Source organism: Anser cygnoides, chromosome 27, assembly GCF_040182565.1.
Source record: "Anser cygnoides isolate HZ-2024a breed goose chromosome 27, Taihu_goose_T2T_genome, whole genome shotgun sequence".
In the NCBI taxonomy this organism is placed as follows: domain Eukaryota; kingdom Metazoa; phylum Chordata; class Aves; order Anseriformes; family Anatidae; genus Anser; species Anser cygnoides.
In genome coordinates, this window is record NC_089899.1 from 3,106,368 (window position 1) to 3,134,077 (window position 27,710).

At 51.7% G+C, this 27,710-nt stretch overlaps 4 protein-coding genes across 4 annotated transcripts in view; 2 read left to right on the top strand and 2 right to left on the bottom strand.

Annotated features, from left to right (window-relative positions):
- UHRF1 (ubiquitin like with PHD and ring finger domains 1) overlaps positions 1-13,730 on the bottom strand; it is a 30,462-nt gene extending 16,732 nt beyond the window's left edge. Inside the window, exons 1-2 of the mRNA XM_066983840.1 lie at positions 13,595-13,730; positions 4,565-4,647 (exon numbers count right to left, since the gene is read on the bottom strand). The gene's annotated coding sequence lies outside the window, so the exon portion shown is untranslated. The remainder of the gene's footprint in view (positions 1-4,564; positions 4,648-13,594) is intronic.
- On the top strand, positions 5,719-15,879 carry LOC106045004 (perilipin-3-like). Its single transcript, XM_066983643.1, has 8 exons — positions 5,719-5,797; positions 10,404-10,477; positions 10,966-11,161; positions 11,773-11,855; positions 12,173-13,235; positions 13,667-13,863; positions 14,063-14,191; positions 14,284-15,879. Exons 2-8 carry the CDS (start codon positions 10,421-10,423, stop codon positions 14,842-14,844), a joined length of 2,286 nt encoding a protein of 761 aa, XP_066839744.1. The 5' UTR covers positions 5,719-5,797; positions 10,404-10,420; the 3' UTR covers positions 14,845-15,879.
- Positions 15,880-16,174: 295 nt separating this feature from the next.
- On the top strand, positions 16,175-20,123 carry TICAM1 (TIR domain containing adaptor molecule 1). Its single transcript, XM_048077600.2, is given in 3 exon segments — positions 16,175-16,333; positions 17,437-18,861; positions 18,864-20,123. Coding segments are annotated over 2 exon segments (2,208 nt in total). The 5' UTR covers positions 16,175-16,333; positions 17,437-17,627; the 3' UTR covers positions 19,838-20,123.
- A 3,004-nt stretch (positions 20,124-23,127) lies between these two features.
- FEM1A (fem-1 homolog A) lies at positions 23,128-27,345 on the bottom strand. Its single transcript, XM_013195186.3, has one exon. The coding sequence runs from the start codon at positions 27,104-27,106 to the stop codon at positions 25,058-25,060; it is 2,049 nt and encodes a 682-aa protein (XP_013050640.3). The 5' UTR covers positions 27,107-27,345; the 3' UTR covers positions 23,128-25,057.
- Positions 27,346-27,710: the final 365 nt, after the last annotated feature.

The window sequence follows — 27,710 nt, forward strand, 5'->3', positions numbered from 1 at the left end:
ATTCTACTTTAGAGAGGTGGAAAAAATATCAAGAACTGAGCCTTTGCCCCAGCTAGCTATTTAATGGCTTGCCCATCATTAATAGTTGAATGTCCTCATTCAAAAAATAAATAAAAAATAAACATTCTGTTTGATGTGCAAATAACTTAATTCTGTCTTCTGCCTTTTTCTAAGAAAAATGTTTTGTTTTGTTTTCTTGGAAGCTGGAAATCAGTATGTGGAAACCAGTGCAGGATGTATGTCCCAGACGGGGACGTACAGAGCTATCCCACGTTGTGATCCAGAGCCTTAACTTTTTGCTACTCAATGTCCACGAACCCTCTCTCTGCTGAACCTTCTTCTTCCTCTCAGTGTTTAAGTGCCGCCGTAAGCAAGTCCTGCCGTCTGTGTTCTGGGCTCTGCATTATGTTTCTTGTCTAGCACTCAACGCACTGTAAGGCTAAACTCGCTGAAGTGCTCCGAGAGCCAGGACTCCCTGGACCACGACAGTTAGTCAAAGAAAACCAAGGGAGCTATAACACACTGCTTTTATCCAGTTTTTGTCTTTCATCTGAGGTATTAACACCTATGTTTTATGTTTGCAGATATGTACCCTTTGCATAGCTTCTCCCAAGGACTAGCGATGATTCGGTCATGTCACGTTCAACACAGCAAGAGCCCCCCCCGGTTAAATAGCAGGGCCCATCCGGAAGGTCAGGCAGTCCCTGGGTGCGCTGGAGGTTTCCACGAGCATTGGGATGACACAGGGTCATGCTGCATCCAGCCACAGGAGCTCGTGAGATTTCATTTTCCTCTCCTTCCACAGGAGGCTCTTTGGTGATAGAAGCTCTCTGCTGCAGGAGCTGTGGATCCGTGATTCTTCAGACTTCCCTAGAGAAAAACTATTTGCCCTCATCTGCTTTCAACTCAGTCGCCCTGTATGAGATCTTCACCGCTCCTCGGAGGACCAAAATGAAGAAATAATGCTTGAGTCCAGGACTATTGTTGCCCTCCTTAACGACATGGTGCTCCCCAGCACGGTGTCTCCTCCAAAGCTGCTACACACAAATCCAGAGGAAATGGAATCATGGAAGACAAGAAAGAGCTGGTGGAAACTGCTGACCTCCTGGGTCCACACACGCATGGTGGGCAGGACGCCCACTGTCATCTGCGAAAGAGAGCAGCACGAGTCTGTGTGAAACGCAAGACGCCAGCACATCCGAGAAACCTTTCCAGACATGCGCCAAGATCCAGCAAATGGGGATGGACGGTGCAAAATCAGTGCGTTCTGCTGTTGCCAGAGGAATGTGTTTTTGTTGAGATGCTCTTATAATTTCCAAAATAATTGGGGTATAGCTAGATAAACCCCAGGATTGGGGAGTGATGTAAAGGGAGTCTTGTATCACTGATTATTGGGGAAGCAAAAGTAGAGGCCTCAGCAGTGGCCTGAGGCAGAGAGGACACACTTAGCAGGGCCAGATAACATCTAACCTCTCATTGATTAAAAAACAACTGGCTTTTTTATGTTAACCCACCCCACCCGCACCTAAAGGTATGAAGCAAGAGTGCAGGAGTAGAGGGAGGAGCAGAACAGGCGTGTAGAAAACCAGCCAGCAGTCTGAAAACCAGCAGAAAGGTGAACTGGGAGACTGGGAGAGCAGCCAAGAACCAGCTGGGACGTTCCCTGCAGTGAGGGCAAAGACAGCTGGGGCTCCAGGCAGGGACCTGCCCGAGCTGCTGCCGCCTGCCCGCATGCCGGGGAAGCTGCTGGGGGGGGACCAGGGCCTGGAAAACCCTCCGGGGGCGATGGGCAGCAGGAGGCATCCAAGTCCTGTTTCGGCTGAGGCAGGGCGAGGGCAGCAGAGAGCTGCAGCACGTCCTGGACTAGGAAACTGCTCCGAAGACTTGAGGAGGCCAGGGGGTTGGATGGAAGGTAAAAGCTGAGCTGAAGCTTTTGGTACTTCACCAGCAAATTGCTTGCAGAAGGCCGCAGCACTCTGAGGGACGTTGCCTTTGGAGATCACCACGCAAAGCCCGGGGGACGGTACTGACGGGTGGGCAGCACGGGACGGGGTCCAGCACCGAGTCTCCTGCCCCACAGCCCTGACTCCATCGCTCCCTGCCCTGGGGCAGCGCTGCAGGACTGGCGCGAGGACACTCGGCGTTGATGCAGGCTGTGGCCTTGGACGAGGCTGCTGCGAGGAGCACCACCGACCGCTGCAGCTGACAGGAAGCTAGAGCATGAGGGGCTGGGTGCTTTGAGCTGACGTTATTAGCTATTTCTGTGTCTGAAACTATTTCTGCAACTGCTACCCAAAGGATCGCTCGCTCCCAGCAAGAGGAAGTGGTCAGGCAAGAGGACACAAAGACAGGAACATGAGCCAGCAGAGCCTCCGGGCGGCGGAGGCAGGCAGGGCTGTCACCACGCATCTTTGGGACCTTGCAAAGGTCCAAAGGTCCAAAAAATGGCAAAGACCACAGGCTGACTTGTCGCCTCGGTGGGCTCCGGACACCACTGCTCCAGAGGGACGCCTGAGCAGCACAGGGCTTCTCAAGGAGTTTGCTGGAAGCCCACAGGCTTTGCTTGACTTAGCCAAGGAACAGAAATCAGAGCTACGCATGCTTCACCCATGAATCATCTCTTCTCGTGCCTGTGTATGTGCCCTGGGGAAGGTGACCACAGCATCACGGCAGATTACTAATGGAGTAAAGGCCATGAAAGATCAACAAGATCGTGTCCACTGCAGTAGATGAGCACTGGCAGAGGAGGTGTCAGATGGGCCCTCTGGTCCCCAAAGAGATGATGCTGAGCTGTGACACACCACAGAGCAAGGAAAGGAATTGGGCCTAGTGCTGGGGACCTAGCATAAGGGCCTGATCCTTCAAATCCTCCACATACCTGCATGCTTCCCTCTCAACAGGACTGGGACAACTGAGAAGCATGTAGCTGGAGATGCCTCATCCACTGGCAGAGCCCAGGACACGGCTGAAATAAGAGCTGTACAGCTAGCAGGGCTGCAGAGGAGCAGGGTTTCCTGGCTGCCGACAGGCACGGGAGACAGGGGGTAACGTCTGGGATCAGAGGGATTACCAGAGGGATTCTGTCCCTGTCTTGGTGCTGCAGCACATGCACAAAGGCTGCAGAGTTACTGGTGCAATGCTGCCCGTTGTGGGAAGCACTGCCTGGTGCCACAGGGCTCGCTCGCTCCAGCCATGCAGCATGTTTCTCTGCCTCCTCCTACACCCTTCCCACGCCCACCAAACTTCTGAACTGATTTTATCTTCGCTGCAAGTATATGGTATATATACAGTACCAAGAATCACAGACATGATCGTGCAAACCTTTGCTCTGAAATTACAGGCTCCAAAATTTCGGAGTTCTGATACTGCAGGCAGGTCTACCGCTGATCAGGAGCTCCAAGCACTGGTATTTTGTCCTGGGTCACTAAAATCACACTCCAGATATCAAGCATTGTCTCATTAATTATAATTACTGTTGTTATCTCATGCAAACCACCTGCCACTTACATGGCACATGGGAATCCTCACTTCTGCACGCATTCATCTGTGCTACATTGCAAGGCACACGAAGATGTCCCGTTCCGATAGTGCTGTTTTACCCATTCAGGTGATGAAATATAACCTGCCTTGTGAGACTTTCACCATCACCACCACAACTGGCGTGCTCAGGCACTTCACTCCCATGAACCAACTGACAATTTGCATCGCTGACATTTTACCTGAGGACATAACCCACTGTCCATATACAGGACAAACACCGAGAAAAACATGGGACTCATTTCTTGATTCGTGGTTCCTGAAATTAAAACATTTCATCATATCTTCAGAGGATAGACAAGAACATCCATCCTTTCCCCTGTACACATCACAGCCTATAAAAGCCACCTGCTAATCAGCCTAAGAGTTAATACAGGACACCGAACACTTCAAATTTGCAACTTAACCTGTGAAAAGAATGAGATCAAAGGAGGGACCATGCATTGCCGGGGAGTTTGTTAGATGACAGGTTCCCAGATTAAGCTAAAATAGTAAGTTTACTTCACAGAGACATGCACAAAAAGTCTTCTCATCAGTGCAGGTGGTAAAGCATGGGGCAAAAGCCACAAGTTGTAGTTGGAGAAGTTCAGAGTGAACATTAGGAAAAGCTTCTTCATTAGGAGCATAATGCAGTACTGGCTGTGTGAGGTCTCCATCCCTGGGAAGAGTTTCATGACTCAGCTAGACAAAGCCGCCCAGCTGACCTGAGCCACGCTGGGTAAGTCCTGCCTCAAGCTGCAGGTTAGACGGCTGGACCTGCAGAGGTCTTCTTCAGCCAACAAGTCCACGGCAAGGCTGACTCAAGTAAGGAGGGGGATTCCTTTTAACCTCAAAGCTGAGAAGTGATCATTGTCAACATTTTTGTTAGCTTAACAGCACATTTTCAAAACACATTGACGCTCCCATTGCCTCCATGGCTTACCGTGGGCAACGCAGAAAAGAGACCCAAGGTCTCCTGCATTGACTGGCCAAAAACAAGGTGACTCAATCAGTTTAATAGCTTTAGAAGACCTTAGATAATTCTTACCTGTGCCTCAGTTTCCTCCCCCACGGATCTCAAAAACAGACAACAGGAAGCTTAATTGATAGCTTCAAAGCAGCTTTTGAGATCTGAAGATGAAACACAAACAGAAAAGCAAAACATTGACTAAAAAAAGACATTATTTATTATTTCTATTAAAGAGTCCAAAATTCCCCCAGCCAAGCTCAGAGTCCTGCATTGCTGGGCACTCTGCAAGTGTACAAATGAAAGGCGACTCCTGTCTTGAAAATCACTGCAAACTTGAGAAGCAGCACGTTTCATCACCATGTATTTGCCGTAGCCAGCCACCGGCTTTGAGCAGGAGGGCATGTCTTACTCCTTTGGTAGTTACAGCACCCTTGCTGCAGGGGAGGAGAGATTTGCCAAGGAAACACCACGTCTGAGTCACGGCCCCCATGCCTGCTTCCCTGGGCTTTCTTGACAATGCCTGGTGCCAGGTGAGGAGCAGCTTGAGAGCGGCTGTAAGCACGCTGAGCCGCCCAACCCGAGCACTTTCTAACCACATTCCTGGCTGCTAACACAGCCGCTCTTCAGAAAACCCAAAGGCAAGCTGCCTGCCGCCGGTGGCTGCCCCTGCACACCCCGGCATGGGAGGGAAGCAGGATGAATCCTGCTCCAGCACCTCCCAACCTGCGCCGAACCCCAGGCTGGGTACGTTTCACCCCATGCTGGGCACGGTGGGCACGGCCCACGCTCGAACCCTCTTCCCTAACAGCACGGGCACACTGCCGGAGGGTTTGCAGGAACGCCTCGCTCTGTCTGGGCCTCGCCGAGCTCCCAGAAGCGAGGAACTGCCTTTGGCACGGCATGGCGGCGGGCGGCAGCGCCCAGCTCCGAGATGTGCGTGGGGCTGGGGGCACAGGAGCAGCACTGGGGGGCCGCTGGCCGGGCCCCCTCCCCAACCACCGGGGCAGGCCCATCTCCCCCTGACCCCATCTCCATCTCCCCCTGACCCCATGTCCTGTAGGGCCGCCCGTGAGGCCCCGCCACCCACACCCCATTCTGGGGGCCACCCAGCCCCATGCCCCCACCACCCCAGGCCCCACAGAGGAGCCCCCCCATGCCCGCAGCTCCCACCCCTCCCTCCCCATTGGCCAGGGAGGCGCCCGCCGGGCCCCAATTGGCTCCCTCAGCTGCTCATCAGGCCCGTGGGGTATTTAAGCGGGGCGAGGCCGCATCCTCCCCGTGCTGCTGGTGCTGGTGGAGCTGTGTGGGCAGGTGAGGCAGGGCTGGCGGGGAGGGGGCTGCGCTTCGGGGAGGGGATTGTGGGTCAGGGAGGGTGTTGTGGCTTGGTCCCATGTGGGGGGCGTTGGGGGCTCGCCAAGGGTGGCTCCTGCTGTCCCGGGGGATCTGCGGCACCTTGCTGTAGGTGGCTCTTTGCAGCCTTACTGGGGTGGAGGGCTGGGGTCTGAGCTGGTGCCATCTCTGGAAACGGTTCCTGGCACTGGGGGAGAGCCCTGAGGCTGTAACAGCCCCGCTGAGGGGCTGGGTTCCCCCGTTGCTGCTCATGGGACATCTCTGGCTTCCCTGGGAAGGCATGGGGCCATGCGTTGTCTTGGGGTGGGAGGGTGACTTGGGGAGGGTCGTCTTGAGCTGGGCTTCTTGAGAGCCGCAGGTGGCATCTCCCAGTGCCTGTGCTGCACGTGGCGTGCCTTGGGAAGGAGGTGAAAGGCTTCAGATACTTCCTAGAGACTTCTTCTAGCCCTGAGATGAGCTGTTGGCAGCATTGCAGACCCCTGAGCCACGTGCAGGCAGCTGCAGGTCTGAAAGCTCTTCTGTGCGCGTTGGCTGGTGGCGATCAAAGCAGGACGAGGGGTCTGCAGGAGGAGGCTCTCCCACGCGGGGAGCGCGTGATGTGGGTGCCCGACAGGACATCGCCGCTGACTTGCGATCAGCTGGGCATTCCCTTCCTGTTGACAGGGCCGCCAGACCTGCCTGCAGCTATTTCACAGGGATGATCATCAGCGTAGGCATGCTAATAGCGTTAACGAAGGGGAGGGCTGAAGTGACAAGGTAACCTGTCCCTTGCTCAAGAGCAGCCCTGTCTGCAGAGGGAGGCTGCAGCCCTGCACCGTTCTGCTGGCTCACTGGAATGAGCACTTGACAAACTCGCTTGGTGTTTCTCAAGACTAACAGGATTCTTTGTGACTGTGTGAAACTGTGTGGCTGTGAAGGACTTTGTTTCTGGACTTGGTTCTGCTGAAACTGCCGGATTAAAGTGGCTGTTAATGAGCCAGCGGGGCATGTTTCTTGCTCTGCAAGTTACAGGTGCAGCCCAGAGCCCTGGGAGTTCTGTGCTCGTGGTCTAATCTGTAAATGGAAAATATGGGAAAGCCCAGGAGCTGTCATACTTCAGGAAAGAAGGAACAGGGTTTTCTAGGAGCTTGGGTAGCTTAAACACTAACTCCATCAAGGAGATGCTTAGTAAAAGCCACTGGCTGTGATGTCTAATCCCCCTTGGAACTGGGGGAGCCAGCAGTCCCTGCCTCCCACTAAAATAGTGGCTCCACTCTTTGAGGTTCCCTAATGCTGCTGACCTTTCCAGAAGGGTGGTATAGGTATAATCCTGCCAGCAATTTTGAATCTTATGTCCCAGGGTCAAAGCCCAAATCACCTAATTCCCCTCTGAAATCTAACTCTGCCCTCTGAGTGTTTGCAATGCCTCCCTTGGCCGTGGGCAGTGCCGTTTCCCCCTGCAGCAGGCATCCTGTGACCCTGTTCTGCCAGCTGCGTTTAGGGTAAGTGGGGTATCGGTGGCAGATCTGGAAGAGAATGCAAGTGAGTGCTTCAACCGCAAATTAATACCTCTGCCCTGATTAGCCCTACCTGCTCATATCTAAATTGCTAAAATTAGCTTTGTTTTTTAATGCTCATTAAGGAACTGCTGGTTAAGCTATTGAACTAGTTATGCGTGTTAGTTATGGCTCAATCACTTTTCCCAAAATAAAACAATTCAGGAGGCTTTTTTCCCCTTCAACATCCCACCTCTATCCACAGGACAGTGCAACGCAGGCTAGCTCCATGGGACAGAGCTTGTTTCAGCAGGGAAAAGTAAAACCTTCTGCGTGTTAAAGATCTAGTTTTATGTCTGCTGGGCGCTGTCAGAGGCAGAGATGAGGGGAGCTGCTTACCCCAGCAGAAAAGTACCCTTCTGCCAGGCATGGCAGTGGCTGTGACAGTCTGACCCAGGCAGCAGCTTCGGCGTGCTGGTGCCAGGGCTCTTCCACTGCATTCAGGCTTGTGCCGAGTTGGGCAACGACCAGGGGTTGTGTTATTGTGCCATGCCAGAAGCGTGCACTGAGTTTCATCTTTCTGAAACTACCTGGTCTGAGAAATTTTTCCAGCAGTGACCTAACATTTCGGGTGGAGCAATGGTACGAAACCATCGGCAAAACAAAAGCTTCTGTGAGAACTGCCCGGTTGTGTGAAACAAACTGAGCGGTGGTGCTGCTTTCAATTTCCTGCGTGTTTTCCCATGCGTGGGGCTGTGGGCTGGCAGACCAGATTTCTCTGGGATTTCTGTTTGTAACTGCCGTGGCTCAAAGCTGTGCCTCTCTCCAAAGGAGCGTGAAACAACTGCTGTGGAGTGCTGGGCTTTCCTGTGATCGCTGAGCAAAATGAGGACTGCTCAGCACTTGTGTAGGGGAGAGCACAGAAAGAAAACAAAACCACGCTGTCCATATGACTCATGACTAGTCCACAGCACAACTACTGGCATTGCAACACACCCAGATCCTTCCTCCAGAGGAGAGCAAACCATGTTCTAACACGATTGTGCTGTGAGGGTTGTCACTGCCGGTGGCATCCATAATTAAGGTGGGCTCCTGGTACTTCAGAGGCTGACTCTAAGCTTACAGTAGTTTTTACATCAACCAAGGAGTTGCTCCTGATTTATGTTAGCAACTAGAGTTTTCATTTATTTCTTCTCTGGTTTGTTCTCTGTATGCTGACACTGAGGCTGGTAAGACATTCTGTGGTTTAAGCTTTTTCCACCTGTCTAGAAATGAGGCAACTCAGCCAAGGGGTTGTTTGGAATGGTGTTGAAATAGGGCAAAGCACAACTGCAACAGCTCTGCAGACTCATTCAGCCTACTCAGCTTCAAAAAACCAAATTTGTTCCTCAGCAGCACAAGAATAACTGCTACGTGAGCAAACCATGTGGACTTTGGGACTGAGGCTTTGCATTCAAGCCCTGTTTATGCTTGGAGCAATCTTCTAGAAGCTTTCCCAGGCTGCTGAAGCGCAAGCTGTATTTCACGTGGTGTTATGTTAGGCAGTCGCTGGGCAGGGTGATCATCAGGAATGCCCAGAAGGGTGCTGGCTCTGGGCTTCCTACTGGAGAGGATGGAGGTGCCTATCTGTGATAACTCTTGCTGTGGACAGGTAGCGTTTGGCATCCCTGCCCTGTCTGAGTCTCACTGAAATGCCGAGTAGTTGCATATGTAACTTGCTGGGCTGTCAAGCCCATGGCATTACCTGCTGAGAATTTTCATAGTTCTACTGTCAGCCCAGAGCCAGAAAACGTTTCACTGTTTGTTCTCCAGCTTTCTTGTTCCCAGAGCAAATGGGAATCTTACACAAGTCAAAGTTGACAACAAGAAGAACAGTGTCACTAATCAGCTTTTTTTTCGGCGAAGTCTGCCAGGGAGCCTGGAGTTGTCCTTGGCTTGGGAATCCTTTTTTTTTCCACTGGAAAATGCTGTAGGAATTGTAAAAACAGGGATTAACTGGAATGGGAGGAAAGCAGATACTGCAATGAAGAACAAGTGTGCTGAAGTCCCTGCTGTGCCTGACTGAGGCAAGATGTAATCTTGGATTTATCGTGATACTGGAGTGTCCAGATACCAATGCAGTTCCATGCTGGGGAGGTACATATTTATTCAAGATATTGCATCATTTTTATACTTCAACTTTTGTAGTCTCATTAGGTAATGAGAACACTTCTAGGACTTAGTATCAAGGGAAGTATGGAGAAATTTGCCCTGTAGTTCTCCTAGCTGGTCAGTTGGATGAGAACACAAGCGTTGAAGTAGATGGCTGGACTGCTACAGCAGCAAAACATGACCTGCCATTTTAGGAAAACTCAAACATTTTCATACCTCTTCCAGAGCTGGGAGACTTTCTGTTGCTGGAGTTGGTAGTGATGATAAAGAGGCATAGTGGGACTACTCTTAAAAATGAGTAATTAAAATCAAAATAGAGTATTGGGAAAGTTCAGCTGTTTCTTCAATAGTTCAATGATAATGGAGTTTAAAACAATGAGTTCATCTTATGTAATTTTAGTTTTCATTTCAAAACTTATGGTAGTTAGATTGCTTCAGACGCAACAGGTTACTGCTGTACTAAGCCCTGATGAAATGTTCATGTGGCTTATGCCACTAAACCTGCGTCTGCAGGGTGCAGCTTTCCTTCCTTCCAGTCCTTGGGCAGTAGAGAGCCTGTGCAGTGGGAAGCTGAACCAGGAGTATCTTTGTAATGTTACGCATTTTCTCTGCGAAAGTTCTCACCCGCTTCTGACCCTGCATCTTTGAAACAAGTTAAATGTTACCACTAATAAGTAGGATGCTTTGTTGAAAGTATTTAGCTGTGTGGAGGTTGAGGGTTGGGACTGAGTACAGTTGTCCTGTACAAGCATTTGGACACCATAATCTATAGAGCCTCTTAAATATCTTCACTTTCTTGTAAGAAAGATGAATGATTCCATGAAGTTCCTGCTCTGTGCTGGATCTTGACTGTTGCCCTCTGCTTTTCACTGGTATTGGTAGGACTGTAGTTCACTTGAGGAAACTTAAGTTGTACTCTGTGACTACTTTTAACCTTTCAGCTGCAGTTGACTTCACTATGGCATCAAAGAAGACCACACAGAATCTGCCAGAGGCTGAGGAACAGCAGCAAGAGGTAGGTGCCAGACAGGTGGGTACTCAAACAGTCAGCAGTTAAACTACCTGCTGACAGCTATGGTGGTTAGCTAACTTGTGTCAGCATCTCAAAACCATGCTGGGAGTAGCAGGAAAAACTAACCAAATGAAGCTGTGGCTAAATCTAAACACAATTCTGAAGCTAACTTTTCTTGCTCAAGAAAAAATTCCAGGGCTGGCTCAAGTAATGCAAATAATTCTGAAACGTTAGCTGTTATCAGTCCTATTTCTACATCTGGGCTTGATGGTGCTAAAACCCAGTGACTCAGCAGTGACAAGTGTACAGCTCCAACTTCTAATCCTGGCTTGCTACTGACAAGGATTTGTCTTTGGGCAAATCCCTTCAACTCTGAACTTAAAAAGGGCGATGAGATGGACTGGGTGTTGCCATAGAGCTTTTAATATCTTGTATTCACTCCTCAGCTTGAGGCTGGGTCTTAAAAGTCACTTGTTTCTCTCTGGTTTTAGAGTGCTGTCAATCGGGTGACCAGCCTGCCCTTGCTCAACTCTGCATTCAACCTGGTCTCGTCTGCCTACAACCACACCAAGGAGACGCATCCTTGCCTCAGCGGTGTCTGCAACGTGGCTGAGACTGTGGCTGCTGTTGCAGTAGGGAGTGTGGTCGGTGGGGCACAGCCCATACTGAACCAGCTTGAGCCACAAAGTAAGCGAGGAGGCTGGGGAGACCCTCCCTGCACGGAAGGGAGTAGGTGGCAGGGGAGCTTCAGGGGCCTGCCGGGTGACATCCATCTCCTTTAGCACACTGTTCAAGTTAATTACAGCACTGAGTCATCTGCTGTTCCCAGCTGTTCAATAAATCCACTGAATTTGATGGACATGATATTACTAGCAGAAGTGGAGCTTGGCCTCCTGTCTGTGGTTTCTTGAAGTCAGTAAAAACTACTCGCCTTTCTTTCACTGCTCCAAGCTATCAACATCCCATCTGGTAGTATCAGTGTCCCTTCTGGGTATTGCTCAGTCTCTTATCCCAACCCTTTCCAACCCTCTAACCATCCTGCTCACCAGAGACAAGTATTATACTGCACTTGGAGTGAGGAGCAGCCAATTGCTAGAAAGCTGGGAAGGCAAAATGGAGTCTGAACCTGCTTGAACTGAAAGGCTTGCTCACTTCTTAATGAGACACCCCCCAAACACCACCCCAGAGCAGTGATTTTTTTCTTATTTGTGTTCATAAGTATCCCATGTTGGTCATTATAGGGTCAAAAATCCCTTTCCAAACTGAAGACTAAACTGGTACCTCTCCTTTTTATCTAGTTGCACTTGTAAATGAATATGCTTGTAAAGGATTGAATCAGCTGGAGGAGAACTTGCCTTTCCTTCAACAGCCAGCAGATAAGGTAAAGTAAAAGCTTTTCCTGGGGAAGCCGTGGCTTGCTCTCTTGCTTTTTGGAACTCTTATGTGTAAAGAAGAGCTTGGGGAAATAAACTTGAGCAGCACTACTTTGTGAGGTCAGTCCCTGGCATGGGCTAAGGGATTTCTTGGTAGCTGTTGATGGCTGGGGATGTCTTCATGTGGGAATGAACACAGCCTTGTGGGAAACTGGGAAAATACACCTGTATTTACAAGAGCACAAGCACAGTTTAGCCATATGCAAAAGCTACTTCAGGTCTTATTTCAGGAAAAAAAAAATCTCTCTGCCCCTTCCTGTTGTAGGTAATCTCAGACACCAAGCAGCTGGTTTCCACCAAAGTGATATCTGCTATGGATGCTGCCTGTGAGGCAAAAGAAGCAGTGGCTGATAAAGTGACTGAAGCTGTGGATCTCACTAAAAATGTTGTTGGGGACAGCGTTAAGCTGACCAGGTCAGTGGTTGCCTCCAGTGTTAGCAGTGCTGTGGAGGCTGCTCAGGGTGCCAAGGACCTCATGACCAACAAGGTGACCGAAGCAGTAGACCTCACTAAACACATTGTGGAGGACAGCATTGGACTGACCAAGTCTGCAGTGGCATCTACTATTGTCAATGCTGTGGAGGCTGCCCAGGGTGCCAAGGAGCTAATGACCAACAAGGTGACAGAGGCTGTGGACCTGAGTAAGCACATTGTGGAGGAGAGCGTTGGACTGACCAAGTCTGCAGTGGCATCTACTATTGTCAGTGCTGTGGAGGCCGCCCAAGGTGCCAAGGACCTCGTGACCAACAAGGTGACCGAAGCAGTAGACCTCACTAAACACATCGTGGAGGACAGCGTTGGTCTGACCAAGTCTGCAGTTGCTTCCACTATTGCCAGCGCTGTGGAGGCTGCCCAGGGTGCCAAGGAGCTCATGACCAACAAGGTGACGGAGGCTGTGGACCTGAGTAAGCACATTGTGGAGGAGAGCGTTGGACTGACCAAGTCTGCAGTGGCATCTACTATTGTCAATGCTGTGGAGGCTGCCCAGGGGGCCAAGGAACTGGTGACCAACAAGGTGACAGAGGCAGTGGATCTAACTAAAGTGGCTGTTCAGGATGGTGTTGAGAAGACCAAATCAGTGGTCACTTCTACAGTCAATACAGCCCTGGATGCTGCATATAACACCATAACTAGCAAAATAAATACAGCCCTTGAGCAGAGCAGAGGGGCTATCCAGGAGAGTGTGGAGATAACTAATGCAGTGGTGAACAACAGTGTAAGCAAAGCCAGGGCGGTGGGCCAAGCAGTGGCAGGTGGTGTAGAATCTGTCCTGGGCATATCAGAAGATCTGGTGGATCAATACCTCCCCATGACACAAGAGGAACTAGGTGAGAAAATGGTTAACTGGCGGTTGTAAATGCAAAGCCTTTCCTATGTGACTAGAGAGCACCTGATGCTGCAAGTCATCTGAAGTAGGCAGGTAGCTCTGAATTTGTCATCAACTTGGCTTTGTCAACATTGACTGTCCACGTGCTGCAGGACAGAGTTCAAGCATTTGCTAGCTGCTTCTTGTCCTTTGTCTTCAAGACAAATGTGTGGGTGCCTGCTTCAACCTATCTGTCAAGTCTGCTTATCTGGAGAGAACCCTGAGAGGGGACTAGCCTACCTTTAACATCTGAGCAACTGCAAACACCTAGTGTTTATACAGCAAGCTTCAGCCTTCTTGTCTTACAATGGGAGCTCTTACCTCTTTTTTTTCCCCGCACTTCCCAGCTGGGGGAGTGGAGCACAGCTACATCTCTGTTCTTATTTCCTCCAGGTAAACTTGCCACTGCTGAGGGATTTGGTATGGCTTCTGTGGAGGAGCAGAAACAGCAGCAGAGTTACTTCGTTCGTCTGGGTTCCCTCTCTAACAAAGTCCGCCACAGAGCCTACCAGCACTCCCTGAACAAGCTGCAGCACGTTAAGCAAAGAATCCAGAACACACTCACGCAACTACAGCTGGCAATAAACTTGGTACCAACATGTTTTTTCCTTTTTTTCCCTCCCATCTGTAGACTTCCTGCTGTAATAACCAGATGTAGGTGCTTCTTCCATCCTGCACCCAGCTGCATGTCCTTCTGGGCCCCTCCCTGTCTGAAGTGCTTAGGGCCACTTTTGCTTCACTGATTTTATGTGCTTGCAATCCAATTCCACCTCTCATTTTTCCCATCAGATTGAATCTGTGAAAAAGGAGGTTGGCCAGAAGCTTCTGGATGGTCAAGAGAAGCTCCATCAGCTGTGGGTGGACTGGAGCCTGACCCAACCCAAGGGACCTCAAGTTAAAACAGCCTCCCAAGCAGAGGTATACCTATGCAGGCGTATGTAATCAGGCCTCTTGTGGATGGTGTGCATCTCATCTGCTATAGTAGTTGAGCTATATTTCTTTCCCAGCAGATAGAATCACGGACTTTAACTATGCTGCATATCATCACCCAGCAGCTACAACGTGCTTATGAGAATCTGAAAGTCAGCATCCATGGCCTCCCCAGCAACATTCAAGAAGCTGTGCATCAGGCCACTCGAAATATCCGGAAGCTCCATGCTTCTTTTTCCAGTGCTAAGTCCTTCCATGACCTGTCTAGCACCACCCTTGCTGAGAGTCAGGACTATGTGGTAGAAGCCCAAAGGTCTCTAAATGACCTGCTTCAGTATGTAACTCAGAACATCCCTCTTAACTGGTTGGTGGGTCCCTTCAGGGCAATAGCAAAAGAGGATAGCAGAAAGGAGAAGAAAGATATGACTGATAGAAAATGTCCTGCATTGGAAGAGGCTGCTACATCAAAGGAAGTGGCTAAGATTCCTGAAGAACCAAAGGGAGCAAAAACAATTCTGGGGGAAGTGTGTGAAGTACTAGAGAAGATAGAAGAGAAGCTAGAGAGAGACATGGAGGTGGAAATGGAGGTGGCATTGGCTGCAAAGGAGTTAGTAACTAATGCACCAAAGGAAGATCTCTGAAAAATTCCGTCCTCTCTGGCCAAGGCCCCTTGGCTAGAACATAACTTGGTCTTTTAATCTTGTGCCCAACTGCTGATCATGCCAAGAATGCCTGTCCCAGGCTGAGCATACAGAAAGTTGTAGTTTGCGAGACTTGATAACCAAGCAGGGGTGATTCCGTATCTTGACTTTTTTAAGCATGCTGCTCTGAAAGGGGAGCTGGAGGGCCTGTACTTTGGACTTGTAAGTCAGCACAGCTGTGTATGTGAGTGGCTAACTCTGGGTGAGAAGTGGTCTCAAGTTATTTTTAATGTTGGGTTTTTAATGAATTCATCCAAGCTGTGGAGATTTTAAAGAGGATAATGCACTTGACCTTTAATAGTGTGTCCCTCCTACAAGTTTTAAACTACACACTACAGCCACTACTTCCTTTCCGACTGCTTTCTGACTTGTGCTTCCTGAGAAGCTCAGCACTGCAGCAGACCAGGAACAGCTGGGAGCAAGAGGCTTCTTCTCAAAAGAGACTTCTCTTCATGGTCAGCAAAACAGTTGTTTTTTCACAGAGGAAACACTTGGCAAGGTGGGATTTTTCTTTTAAGGGTGCCAATTTGCAGTGGGACTGTCTTTCCTAGTCATGTAAATGATTTCAGGAATCCTCTGAGTGTGTGTAACTCTGTCAGGGATGTATTTTGCAGCTTTTGCCAGGAGTTATTCTGCCATGTTTATAGGATATTCAGTCATTAAAATAGAGAGAGGTACTGCAATTTTTTCCAAGCAAACAATACTTTGTAGTCAGCTGTAATGTAACTTACTTTGTCCTTGTATGGCACCATTCCTAGGGCTAGAGTAATAGCAAAGACATCACAATAAAGCTTGAACTGCTGTCAAATAAACGTGTTTGTTCTCTGTATGTAAAGCTGCAGCATCATCTTCTTTCCCTTAGCTGTGGGGGGTGGGAAGCTTGCGTTTAACAACTCCCTTCTCGTTATTCTCACCCACATGCTTTTAGCGGGTCTAGGCTCTGCCTCAAGCTTCAGAAGAAAAGGATTTTGGCAGGGCTGTCTGTCCCAGTACCTGTGCCCCACACTATCTGGTTCCTCTCCAGCCCCATCTCACACGTTTCATGCTGCCACCCCAGAAGCAATGCCGACAGCCTCTCGCTAGAGGAAAAAGTCGGTGCCCAGGCAGAGCTTCTCTCGCCGGCTTGGCTTAAATACGTGAACACCTCCGGGAGCTTTCCTGGGGGCTGCCCGGCCGGCGGGGCCCACACCGGGGCGGCTGCAGGAGCCCAGGCCCGGGCTGTGCTGGGCCCGCTCCGCCCCGGCCCTGAGGCCTGGCCCCGCTCCGCCCCTGCCGGGCCCCGCCGTTTCCTCGAGTGCTCGGCGGGCTCCCGAGGCCCGGCCCCAGCCCAGGCTCGGCAAGGAAAGAAGCCGAGGCCTGGAGGCCGCGGCCCGGCCCGGGAGCTGGGGCGAGGCGGCCCCCGGGGAGGCCGGAGCGGGACCCGCCGCAGGTAGGCTGGCCCCGGCCCCTTCCCCACCGCCCAGGGGCCGTGGGGCGGCAACAAAACGGGGGGGGGAAAAAGGTGTAAAAAAGGTGCTGGGCTCAACGGGAGCGGGGTCAGGCCGGGGCCCTGCCTTGCGTGCCCACCTCACGGGCAGCCAGGTCGGCTGAAACGGCGGAGGGGCACCGCGAAAGGCGGCAGAAATCGGAGTGAGGAGCGGGGCCTCTTGCTGAGTCACAGAGCGGAAGGGCACCGCCGAGTTTCAAAGGTCTGGCTCTGCTGTTTCGAATGCCCGGCCTTTCTCTCCTTTCCTCTGCTTCGCAGAATCAGACATTTCATTGAAGGAGCCATTAACTTCCTCAGGTTCGGCTTGAGCTCACTCGTTATGCAATTAGAGGATTTTTGTGAGATATAAACAATTTGAAATTACAAACTTTCCCCAGCCGAGAGCTATTTTTAAACACCACGGCTTCCTTTAAATAGAGAGAGCTTGTCCATCACGCTGTGAGTGCCTGGGAGCCTCCACGAGCAGCATCCCTCTCGCTGCCAGCACCGCTGCCCTCCGGTACCGCCAGGTCTGCCGATTAATTTAACCCCGCTCAGCTGGCTCTGGTGAGTGCGAAGGCTTAAGAGAGCTCAGGGATTAGATGTGGATGGAGATCGTGTTAATGTCTACAATTACATTAGGTAGCCTGAGAGCAGATGTGTGTGGGCTATGGGCCATCAACTGTCCTGGCAGGGCTTGAGAGGTTTGAAAGGGGTTCCTCTAGGCATGCTTTACTCCCCAGCTGCCCACCGCAAGGAGCCTGTGATGCCCTTGGCATCAGCCACTGCCCTGAAGGGGCCCCTGGAGAAGATGGGTACTTGGATGTACCCACACAGGTTATTAGTTCAGCAGTTATTTTAAAACAGTTATAACTAATGTGATATGAAAACGCAGAACTTGTTCTTTGCTTAATAACAGAGTTGGAACAATGTGTGGAGCATGTCACGTGCGCTGGTATATTTGTAAGCACTAAATGGATGCAAAAATATTTCAGAGCCGTGAGGGAGAGCCTGGGAGCTCCCCGCCTCGCTATTTCTGAACGTGTTGCGCTGTGTTCTTTTCACAGGTTCATCTGGCCCGTTCTTCAGGACGCAGACATCCCAGTTCTGAGATGAGTCCCTGAGCAGCAAAGAGCTACTGTTTGCGCAGCACGTGAAGTACAACCAGGGCATCACAAAGCACAGAGCTCCAAATGCTGTAATATGCTTTTTCTATCCAAGCTGCTTCAGTCCATAATCTGGGCCACGAGCTGATGAGATGGCACAGAGTGTCAAGTCCCAGCCAAGCTTTGAGGACGTTCTTAATATTCTATCCCAGATCCCACAAGATAAACTCCTTGGCCTCAAATATAAACTGAGGCATTTGATATCTGGGCGCAGCAGCACGTTACTGCAAGCCATGGTCCTGCTCACTCTGGGACAAGAAGCAGATGCAAGAATTTGTCTGAATGACCTAGGAGATGAGCGGGCAGCCTTGTATATCCACCAGACCAAACTGGGCCCTGCAGGACTGCAGAAAGATGGGGAGAATTTGCAGCCCCCCCAGCTGGATGCAGGTGCCATGGCACTTCTGGCACAGATCTACTCGCTGCTGGCAAAGGAAGAACTGTGTAGTCACGAAGCTGTGGTCAAAGCTGACCAGGCTGCCACCGAAGCCCGCAATGCCAGCAGGGAGGCTCAGGGGGATTCACTCAACAGCGTCCTGGCTGGGGAGCAGGAAAAATGTGGCTCAGCTATCAGCGCTGGGGGTTCCGACAACAAGTTTCAGACACTGAGATCTGATGTGAGCACAGGATTTCTCCAGAAGACCATCCCAAACAGCATGGTGAAAAGCTCCCCAGTGTGGATTAGAGCTGCCTCAGACCTCTCAGGCCCAAGGACCTTGCACTCCTCAGTGAGCTCTGCTTCTCTGACCAATCTCCAGATCAGTGAATCGCCAACAGCTGTTTTTTGCATGCAGCCTCCTTCCCGTGAGCCCAGCCGGCTGTGCGACAAGGACAGCAGCAGTGCTCAACAGCCTGCTGGAGACAGGCAGAGCCACAGCCCGCAGGAAACAAGCTGGGCAAGCAGCTCCAACACTCATCCCGGGCTGGACACAAATGCCCAGGTCCCCCAAGCGGAGAAGGCTCTGCAGGTCAGTTCCTGCCATCCATCTCTCCCTATTCCTGAAACACAGCTGCCCACACTAGGTGCTGTCAGCCAACCTGTCGAAACTAGTGACATTTCTAGCATAGTGACAGCAGAACCGCCAACACCAAAAGAAAGCAGAGACCAAAAGCAAGAGCTATCTACAGGTCTTCCTGATTCAAGAACCACAGTGGATGTTGGTCCTGCCTGTGTGCCCACAAAGGACTCCTATGTTCCAGTGAGCACTTCCAGCCCTGCACCTGCTTCCACTTCATCCTGTTTTCCTCCTTATACCTACTCCTCTTCAACCCTTTCCCCTCCTCTTTACGCTACTCCTTACAGCTTACCACATCCTTCTCCCTTCCACTCACCCCCTCTCCAGCCTGCCCTCCTCCTTTCCAAACTGTGAAAGCAGCATCGGCATCAGAGCCAGACAGTGGAGAGAGAAAGTTCTTCACTTTTGTTATTCTGCATGCTGGGGAAGACGAGCATGTTGCCTGTCGGGTGAAGAACCTGCTGGAGACCATGGGGGTTCCCAACGGTGCTACATTCTGCGAGGACTTCCTCGTTGCAGGACACGGCCGCCTGACTTGCTTTCAGGATGCTTTGGAAAACTCTGCTTTCATCATCCTTCTGCTGACCAAGAACTTCCTGTGCCAACTGTGCATGTTTGAAACAAACTCAGCTCTGATGGAGTCCATCCAGCGACCATCCAAACACAACTCAGTCATCCCTTTTGTACCCAAAGAGAACCCCCTGGAGCGGAGTGAGATTCCCAGCATACTCAGTGTGCTGGTGGCCTTGGATGAGAACTCTATTGGGTTTGCCAAGGTAGTGAAGAACACCTTTACCGCCAGAAAGATCAACGAGAGGAAAGCCATGTGGGACCAGATACAGCAAGTCCGAGAGCAGAAAAGGATACAACAGCTGTATAAGGATCACTACCAAACCCTGCAGAACTTGGGTGCTCGGAACCTTGGCTCCCTTCCCCAGGTGCCTCTGTCAGGAACACCGTGCTTAGGGCAGCCGCTGGAACAGCTCATGCCTCACCAGTCGTCCCAGCAATGCCGTCCCCCTTGGGCCTCATACTGTCCCCCTGCTGCCACATACCCACCTCCCCCAGCTGCTCACCCCGCGTCTGCTCAGCTGGGCCCCTCTCCTTCCCAACCGTTTCATCTCCCGTCAGGCTACCGCAACGTGACGCCAGACGCAGGAGGCGCCCAGCCCATCATCATTCAGCACGCTCGAATGGTTCAGATTGGGAACCACAACACAATGCAAGTGGAAACTGCCGCACCGGGCCCGCGGGACAGTGAGAAAGAATCCACGGAGAATTCTTGATCAGAGGTGCAGAAGGTCAGCCAGGGCCAGAGACACTCATGTTTTATTTCAAACCCTAGATTACATTGATTCTGCTGGTACTGGGACTACTGGTGTTTCACTGGGGGTAAAAGGTGCCATTTCTTGGAGCACAGGAGAAAACCACTTTCTTTTGCACTGGACAAAAGAGGTTGCAATCTCCTGGGACTACCATCCACGTGCTTATTTTCAAGTGACTTAGAAAAACTATTTTCCTGATTTTCTGAGGGTTACTGGGAGGTTTTAGAAATAAATTTTAATTAATTTGTGTTTCTCCAGTTCTTTCCTGCAGAACTAGGAAAGGGGCAGCTGGGGATGTCTGGAAAACTGCTCTGCATGTTCGTACCTCTGGAGTGGAGGGGGCTGGGAGATGGCACATCTGGGGTCTGTTTCATAATCTGCCGCTGACCAAGTGATTTGAGGAAAATTCTTCAGGGGATGCTTTGGGGAGTCACTGTGGCCTCCAGTCAAGGTGCTAAGCACTGCGAGGTCCCACTGGTTTCTTCTGGCAGTCCTCTTCACTCCTGGTTGCACAGTATGCTGTTGGCCCTTCACACCAGTGCCTACTTTGTGTGCATGGCGTGCTCCCCTTGCAGCAGTGCACCAGCAGCGCCATTTCCCCCACCCTCTCACAGCAGGCCTGGGAAGCTGCACAAAACTTACTTCCAAAACTTCTGAGAGGCTGCAGGCCTCCGCGTTGAGGCACCAAGAGATCACTGCTCTCGATTCCCCTCTGAAACTGCACAGAGAGAAGCTTTGTGTTCGTGAAATAACTCCCATGTGCCCCTGGAGGCGTGATCTAAGGACAATATTTTTGTATTTAAGACAACTCTGTTTGACTCAAAGGGCTGAGATTACACACCAGGCACGAGGTTAAACACGAATCTCCGCAGTAAAGCTGGGCCTTGGAAAAGCAATTACTTGATGAAGGCAGCATGGAGAGGGGTAAATTTTGGAGGAAGTCTGGAGGCAGCAGTGTGTTCTCCATTCTTACCTGTTTTTAAAAGGTCAGAAACAGGATCAGGCCCTGTTAGAGTGGCTACTGTACAAAGAAATGTCCCCTGCCGAGATTACCCCATCTATTTGTGTTACCACCTTTGAGGGAAAAGATTGACTCAAAACCAAAAGTGTTGAGCAGAGCATTACAGAAGTGGGGAAAGGCCGGTAATGGGGGAGATGTTCTGCAGGCCCCAGGCAATGGCTGTGTGAGACAGGCTTCCCCTGAGCTTTGAACACAAGGAAGGCATCTGAGGCCAAATGCCAGAGCCCTCGCTCAATCTCTGATGGCTTCTGCCGTGGCTATTTGCCTGGTCTGTCAGCAGAGGTCAGCCCAAAGCCACCAGGCGTCTAGAAATGGGACTGCTCCCTCGCGGAGCGGAGCCAAGGCAACAGCAGCCACTGCTGCGGGGTCTCTGCGAGGTGCGGGGCAGCTCTCCCCACTCCTCACCCTGGGAAGAGCCAGACAGCTACCAAGTCCTCGTTAAGGAGGGTCGATGCAAGTGATAGAGGGGATGGGCTCCGTTCCTAGTAGTTCTGCAGACGTTTGCATGTTCGTGTCTCTGAGTACTTGCCCCAGGATGTTTCAACTCGAGAGCAGGCAGCGCTGTCTGGAAGCCAAGAAGCAGGACCCCTGCAGGCTGTCCTGGTCCTGTCCTGTACCCGAGCACGGCACTCGCAGCGCCTCATTCTGGGTTATAGTCTTTGTCTAAGAACCACCCAATCTTTGCAACCAAAAACTGCTTAAGAAAAATATTAGTCAGTCCTCAGAGAAAAGACTGTTTGGGTGATATTAAGCCCCTCTCAGGCAGCACCATTAAGCTAAAGACTAGTCAGTTCTCACCCTTCCTCTCTGGCTCAGTCTATCTCAAACTCTTTCTATCCATAGCACTGAAAGCTGCCATCGGTTGCTGGCTTCCAGCTTTGAAACAGTTTGGCTTTTAGCTTCGAAGGACCCAGTGACAATGGATTAACTCATGTATGCTTTATAGAGTCCGTCGGAAGCCTCTAAGTGACTGAGTTCCTTCTAAGCATGAGGAAAGAGAGCTCCTATTTTCTCTTCTCTACGTCACCTTTGTTTGAATAGGTGTTGTATTACTGCACCTCCTGTCACGCTGCAGTTGTTGCTGTGCAGCCACCAGGACAGTCCCTCCCTTTGGGAGGAAACATATACATCCCTCCTTCCCCGGCTATTCTGCTTTCTATAAATAAATGTCATGCAAAACTGGTCAGCTGGAAGCTGCTCTGGCTTGTATACAACCCTAACAGTCACACTGAGTTTGTCATGACTGGAGAAATAGAGAAAGACACAGCAGCAGACCGCAGTACACTCCGCAGGATTGTTTGCGTGCTTTTTTTCTTAAGCTTGCTGTGCACGGAGGGCAGCCAAGAGGCTCGCAGGTTATTGGGAACAACCTCCACGTAAGAGCCGCAGCCCTGTTTCAATCACAGCAGCAAGTTCGCTCATCCCACGTGTTCAGGGCCCTTTGCTGCTGCTCACCCTGGAAAGGAAGCTTTGTCACCCAGGCCTTGTTTCCACCAGAATGCACGTGTGTTGTGACGCTCTGATTCTTGCCCCGTTTCTCTGTGAACCCGAGAAATGCTGACACGGTATCCCTATCTTTATGCTCTAGGCCACTTACTTTGTAAACACCGATCAGATGTCATTAGGAGGCTCCAGAGAGCTCCAAAGATATCCACAGAAAGGCACCAGCAACTGGCTCCAGGAAAGCCCTGGGTGACTTTCTCACCCTTTTCCATTTCTGAAGAAACCTTTTTTTGGACTGCTTTATTGTCAAGAGAAGTGACCACAAGTAAGGGATTTTGGTATGTTATTAAAAGAGATCAGAGCACCTCTTAGGCTGCAAGAGCAAATAAAAGGCAGACATTTCATTCATGGAAGCGTACAGAATGGCTCCTGGAGAGAAGCGTGCTACAGGAGGATCTGTAGCCCTCAGTGATAAAACCCCATTCTTTGTCCAGGATAATTACTCAGATAACAAAATCATCCTTTCCCACTGCTTCATTTACATCAAAAGATAAAGTATTTAAGGAAAGGTGTCCTTAAAGTGTCAGTGTTAACCTTTTTCAGGGGAAATGTTTACAGCTGCAGTGCAGATTAGCTCTTCCCATGAGGAAATTCAGATGAAACGAAACAAACCAAGCCTGCTGATCGCAAACGCCCAGTATTACCATATCCACAAGCGTACCATCCCTAGGAAACAAGCAAGAGCTGAAAAGAGAGGCTTACCAGCAAGAAGTCCAAGGCACTTGCATTCTAGCAGCCATTTTTTTTTATTATTATTTAAAGTTAAGAGCGCTCATCAGCTCACAAATTAACAAATTCCATTCCTGCAGTTTAGATCGTTTCAGCCAAAACGAGGAAAAAAAATAGAATGCAGCTAAACTATGTCTGCACTTTACATCTCAATAAAAGTTAAACCTCCTTGCTTTATAAATAAAAGTTATAGTTAACACTGCAAAATGTCATGGCAGATCTACAGTATCTTTAAGGGCAGAGCACTGGATTATTGAGGCTTATGGATACGCTGGCTTATAAATACACGTAGAGAAGCTTCAGAAGCATATAGTGCATGGTTGTTTATCAGGGTTCTGCACTCCCAATCTTGCCCTTTCCCAAAGCTCTGAGGCAGCTGCTTCACCCTCCGCTGTGCTTTCCATTCTGCCCGGGGCCAAAATATGAGCCACAGGGTGCCAAAGCCCAGTCACTCCCCCTGCAAGAAGATAAAACTGCTGGAACAGCGTCGTGTTTACCACCACTGTTTACCACCAAGAAGGGTTCTGCTAATGGAGGCAAATACCTACGCTGAGACTACGAATTTAAAGAGAAAAAAACAAGTTGTGTGTGGATTCTAATTAGAGAAAGGAGCTTGTCCGAACAGGAGCCAAATGACATTCCAAATTCAATCCTTGAAGTAGCACCATCCTCAGTGAAGTTACAAAAAGAGTCAGAAGCCAAAACCAGATGCTAAGAACCCACCCCGTGTAGAGGTCTTAGAATGGGATAACAGAGCCCACTGGGCTGGCACCAACAGTCTCAGAAGGCACCTGCAACTTGCATTTCTTTCTTGCTTCCTCCTCCAGACCACCCTCATGCAAACGTCCCACACTCACTCACTTGCTTTAAAAACCCCCCGAGCACCACCCTCACTACAGGTACCTCCCATCCTAGAAGGGCGTGCATGAGCACATCCTCAAAGATGGTTCAAAGTGCACGGGTTTGGCTCTGAAACCTGGCGACATCCATTCTGCACAGCTCAGCCTGAACACCTGCTGGGCTCTGGAGCTGAAGGACCCCACGTGGGGGAGTTAACGTGTGCAGAACGGGCAAGGTAAGGGCCTGAACTCCGCACCAGTACCTTGTTTCTAAGGTCGCAGTTTTTCCTCCCCGTTCATATAAAACCAGTATCTATTGATGAAACTATATAACCAGAACTGACCTTACTACATCTTACAGGATTGAAGTAGTCTTGCAGCATAGATAGGGCCTGGCTCTAAAAGAGAAAAAATAACCCAGGTTTATGCACAATCATTGAAATCTCAGGCCTTTAACACCACTTGCTACGTGGCCAACCAAGTAAAGAGGGGAAAAAAAGTCCTCAGCATACCCAGCCCTAGTGTCATGCAAGGCAACTACCTCAGCAGAGAGTAAGCCACTCGGCCATTAGACTTTTACTGTACCAAATCTGAGAAGGGAGTGGGGAAAGAATTAGTTGGAAGGTATTTTATTCCTCACTTGCATTCCTATCTATTCAGTATTTGGGATGGGAGGGGCTAGAGCACATAATGTGATGTGTAGCTGCTCCAAAGCTTAACGCTGTGTTAATCCAGCACTAATGGGAGAGGCAGCAGGTCCCAGGGATCTCCATTTTCCTTCCTTCTCAGGATAAGACGGTTGGTATGGGAAAGGGCAGGGGCTGCAGCCTTCTCTGGATACAGTACACTGGAGATATCTAGTACCTGAAGATGACAACAATGAGGGACAGCCACGAGCTCGAGCCTCCTCCTCCCCTACCCCTGCACACGCCAGCTTGATGGTGACAGATGAGGACAAAGCTCGCAGCCCATCTCAGCACAGCGACGGCCTTCAACATCCAGACAAGGATGGCCCGAGATCTCAGGCTGCTCTACCTCTTCGGGGTGAAACAGGTGAGGGGAAAGGCTGGGGGCTTCGGCTCTCCCACCCTAGTGCAGTTCAATGAAGGCTTCCAGTTCCTCAGGGATGAAACCCTTGTAGGGAATCTTGTGCTTGTCCAGGGCGCGAGCAGCAAGGCACTGGAGGGTGATGTAATTGAAGGGCTGCATCATGCTCTTGGTGAGCAGCTTCTCATCCAGCAGCTCATAAGCAGTCTGCTTGAAGGCATTGGTGGCGTCCATATGGGCTCCAGCCTCCATCAGGGCACTCATGATCAGCGGGCAGTTGTTGCGGGCAGCAACGTGCAGCGGGGTGTTGTTGTCGTAGTCACGGCTGTCTGGGTCAGCCCCGCACTCCAGAAGCAAGTTCACGACATGGAGCGAGGGGAACTTGCCCACTGGGTAACGTCCCACTGTCGTGGTATCTTTGTCCACAGCCATATGCAAAGGAGTGAAGCCATTCTTGGCCCGGGGGCTGCACTTCAGCAGGCGGTAGATAGTCTGGCGCTTCTGGTGTTCCTGCTCTGGGGTGCACTCCACCTTCTCCAGCAGGAAAACCAGGTGGAGGATAATGGCCAGCGTCTTGGTGAACTGTGCTGAGTCAACTACGGGGTCCTTGCCGTGTACGAGCGCCCTCTCCACCTCCCGGACGCCTTTGCTCAGTACTCCCATGAGATCAGAGAAGCCCAAGTGGGTAGCTAAAGTGCCTTTGGAGCGGTCCTGAAGCACGTAAGAGAAAAGCTCAGCAAAGGAAAGGAAACTACTGGCAGTCATCGGACTAAGAGGCTCCAGGTTGCCTTGCTGCATGTCCAGAGCATACTTCCACAGGTTAATGCAGCGTTCGAAATTGCCAGAGTCAGCATAAACTGCCCCTCGGTAACGGATGTAATAGGAAGTGTCTGGGTGCGAAGGACCCAAGATGCGCTCTCTAATCAGCAGTGCCTGCATGCGCATCTCATCTGGATCAGTAATCAAGGCTTCCAGTTCCTCCAGCGAGCTCACTTCCCGTGAATAGTCGTATGCCAACACCAGCTGCCGGGGCTCAGGCTTAGGTAGGTACTGCCCGCCCTCATACCGAAGCTCCATTGCCCTTCGCCAGTACTTGTGCGCTCCCAAAAGGTCACGTTTCTTATCCACAAACGTGGCACCCAGCAACTCCAGTGCTTCCACAGCAGCCTCTCGAGTGCAGAACACATTAGGAACCTGCTGCTCATCCTGACTGGAAGCTGAGGCGCAGCATCTCTCACGCCCCTCTTCTTCGCAGCCCTGAGGAGTTTCCCGACCGGCACTGCTGCACCTCTGATGGCTCCCACCTGAAGCACAGGTCCCGTTTTGGTTCCCTGCCACCTCCTCTTCCTCCTGCTGCAGCCCGCCCTGGATGAGGTACTCCACAATATTGGTGTGACCGGTGACGCTGGCAGCTAGCAGAGGAGTCATGCCATAACCATCTTTCTCCATGCGAGCTTTGGAGCGGAGCAGTAACTGCAGGATCTCCAGGCTGCCAGACTCGGCGCAGTCGTGCAGGGCCGTGTTCCCCTTCACGCTCCGGCGGTTGACATCAGCCCCCTTCTCTAGCAAGTAACGTGCAATCTCCCGGTGCCCTTTGTAGCAGGAGATCATCAAACACGTGTGTCCATGCCGGTTAGCTACTTCCAGGTCGGCCCCACGCTCCCCGACTAAGTAGCGCACGATCTCCAGGTGCCCATCAAAGCAAGCAGCCCGCAGCGGCGTGGAGTTGGTCAGCGTGGTCTGGTTCACCGAGGCGCCGTGATCCAGGAGGCTGCGCACCACCCCCAGGTGCCCGGCCGCAGAAGCCGCCCATAGCGGCGGGGCCCCCTCGATGGTCTCTCCGTCGAAGTTGACGGAGCCGCCCTCCTCCACGCGGGCTCCGCAGTGATCCAGCAGGTACTCCACCACCTCCAGGTGCCCGTGCCGGGCGGCGATCAGCAGCGGGGTGCTCCCACCCCCGGGGCCGTCGCCACCTCCGGGCCCTGCCGTCAGCGCCTCCAGCTCCTCCCGGCTCCGGCTGCCCAGCAGCTTCTGCAGCAGCTTCAGCTTCCCATCGCGGGCCGCGTTGTACACGGCCGTGCGCAGGTCCATGGCGACGGGGGCCGCGGCGACCGCACCGGCGACCGCACCGGCCACCTCCTGGCCATGGACCGGCTCCTCCGCGCCCCTAGCTCGGCCCGGGGCAGGCGGTGGGCGAGGGCGGCCCCCGGGGGACAAGGAGCCGCTACGGGGCCGGAGCCATCCGGCCGGACGCCGCTCGTCCCGCCACAGCAACCTTCAGTCTCTTCGCCCGGCCGCCATCTTAGGTTGTAACGCGAAACAAAATGGCGCCCGAGCGGGGCCGGCGGCGGCGGGGCTGGAGGAGGAGGATGGGAAATGGAGTCCCGCGCCCGGAAGGACCCGGCCGGCCCCGCGGGAGCTTTACCCTGCTGGACTCCGTTTCCCGGCAGGCAGCGGGAAGGGGGATGTCGCCGGCGAGGAGACCGGTGCCGGGACCCTGCGCGGGGTATCTTGGGAAATGTAGTCCGGCCGGGCCCAGAGGGCAGCCCCTCCCCGGGGATCCAGGGAGGGCCGAGCCGCGTTTCCCAGCGCCCCCCGCGCTGCTGGGCTGCGGGGCTGCCGGGGGAGGGGAGCGGAGCGCGAGCGGCGCTGAGGGGAGGCGGCGGGGCCGGGCCGGCCCTAAAGAGGCCCCAAA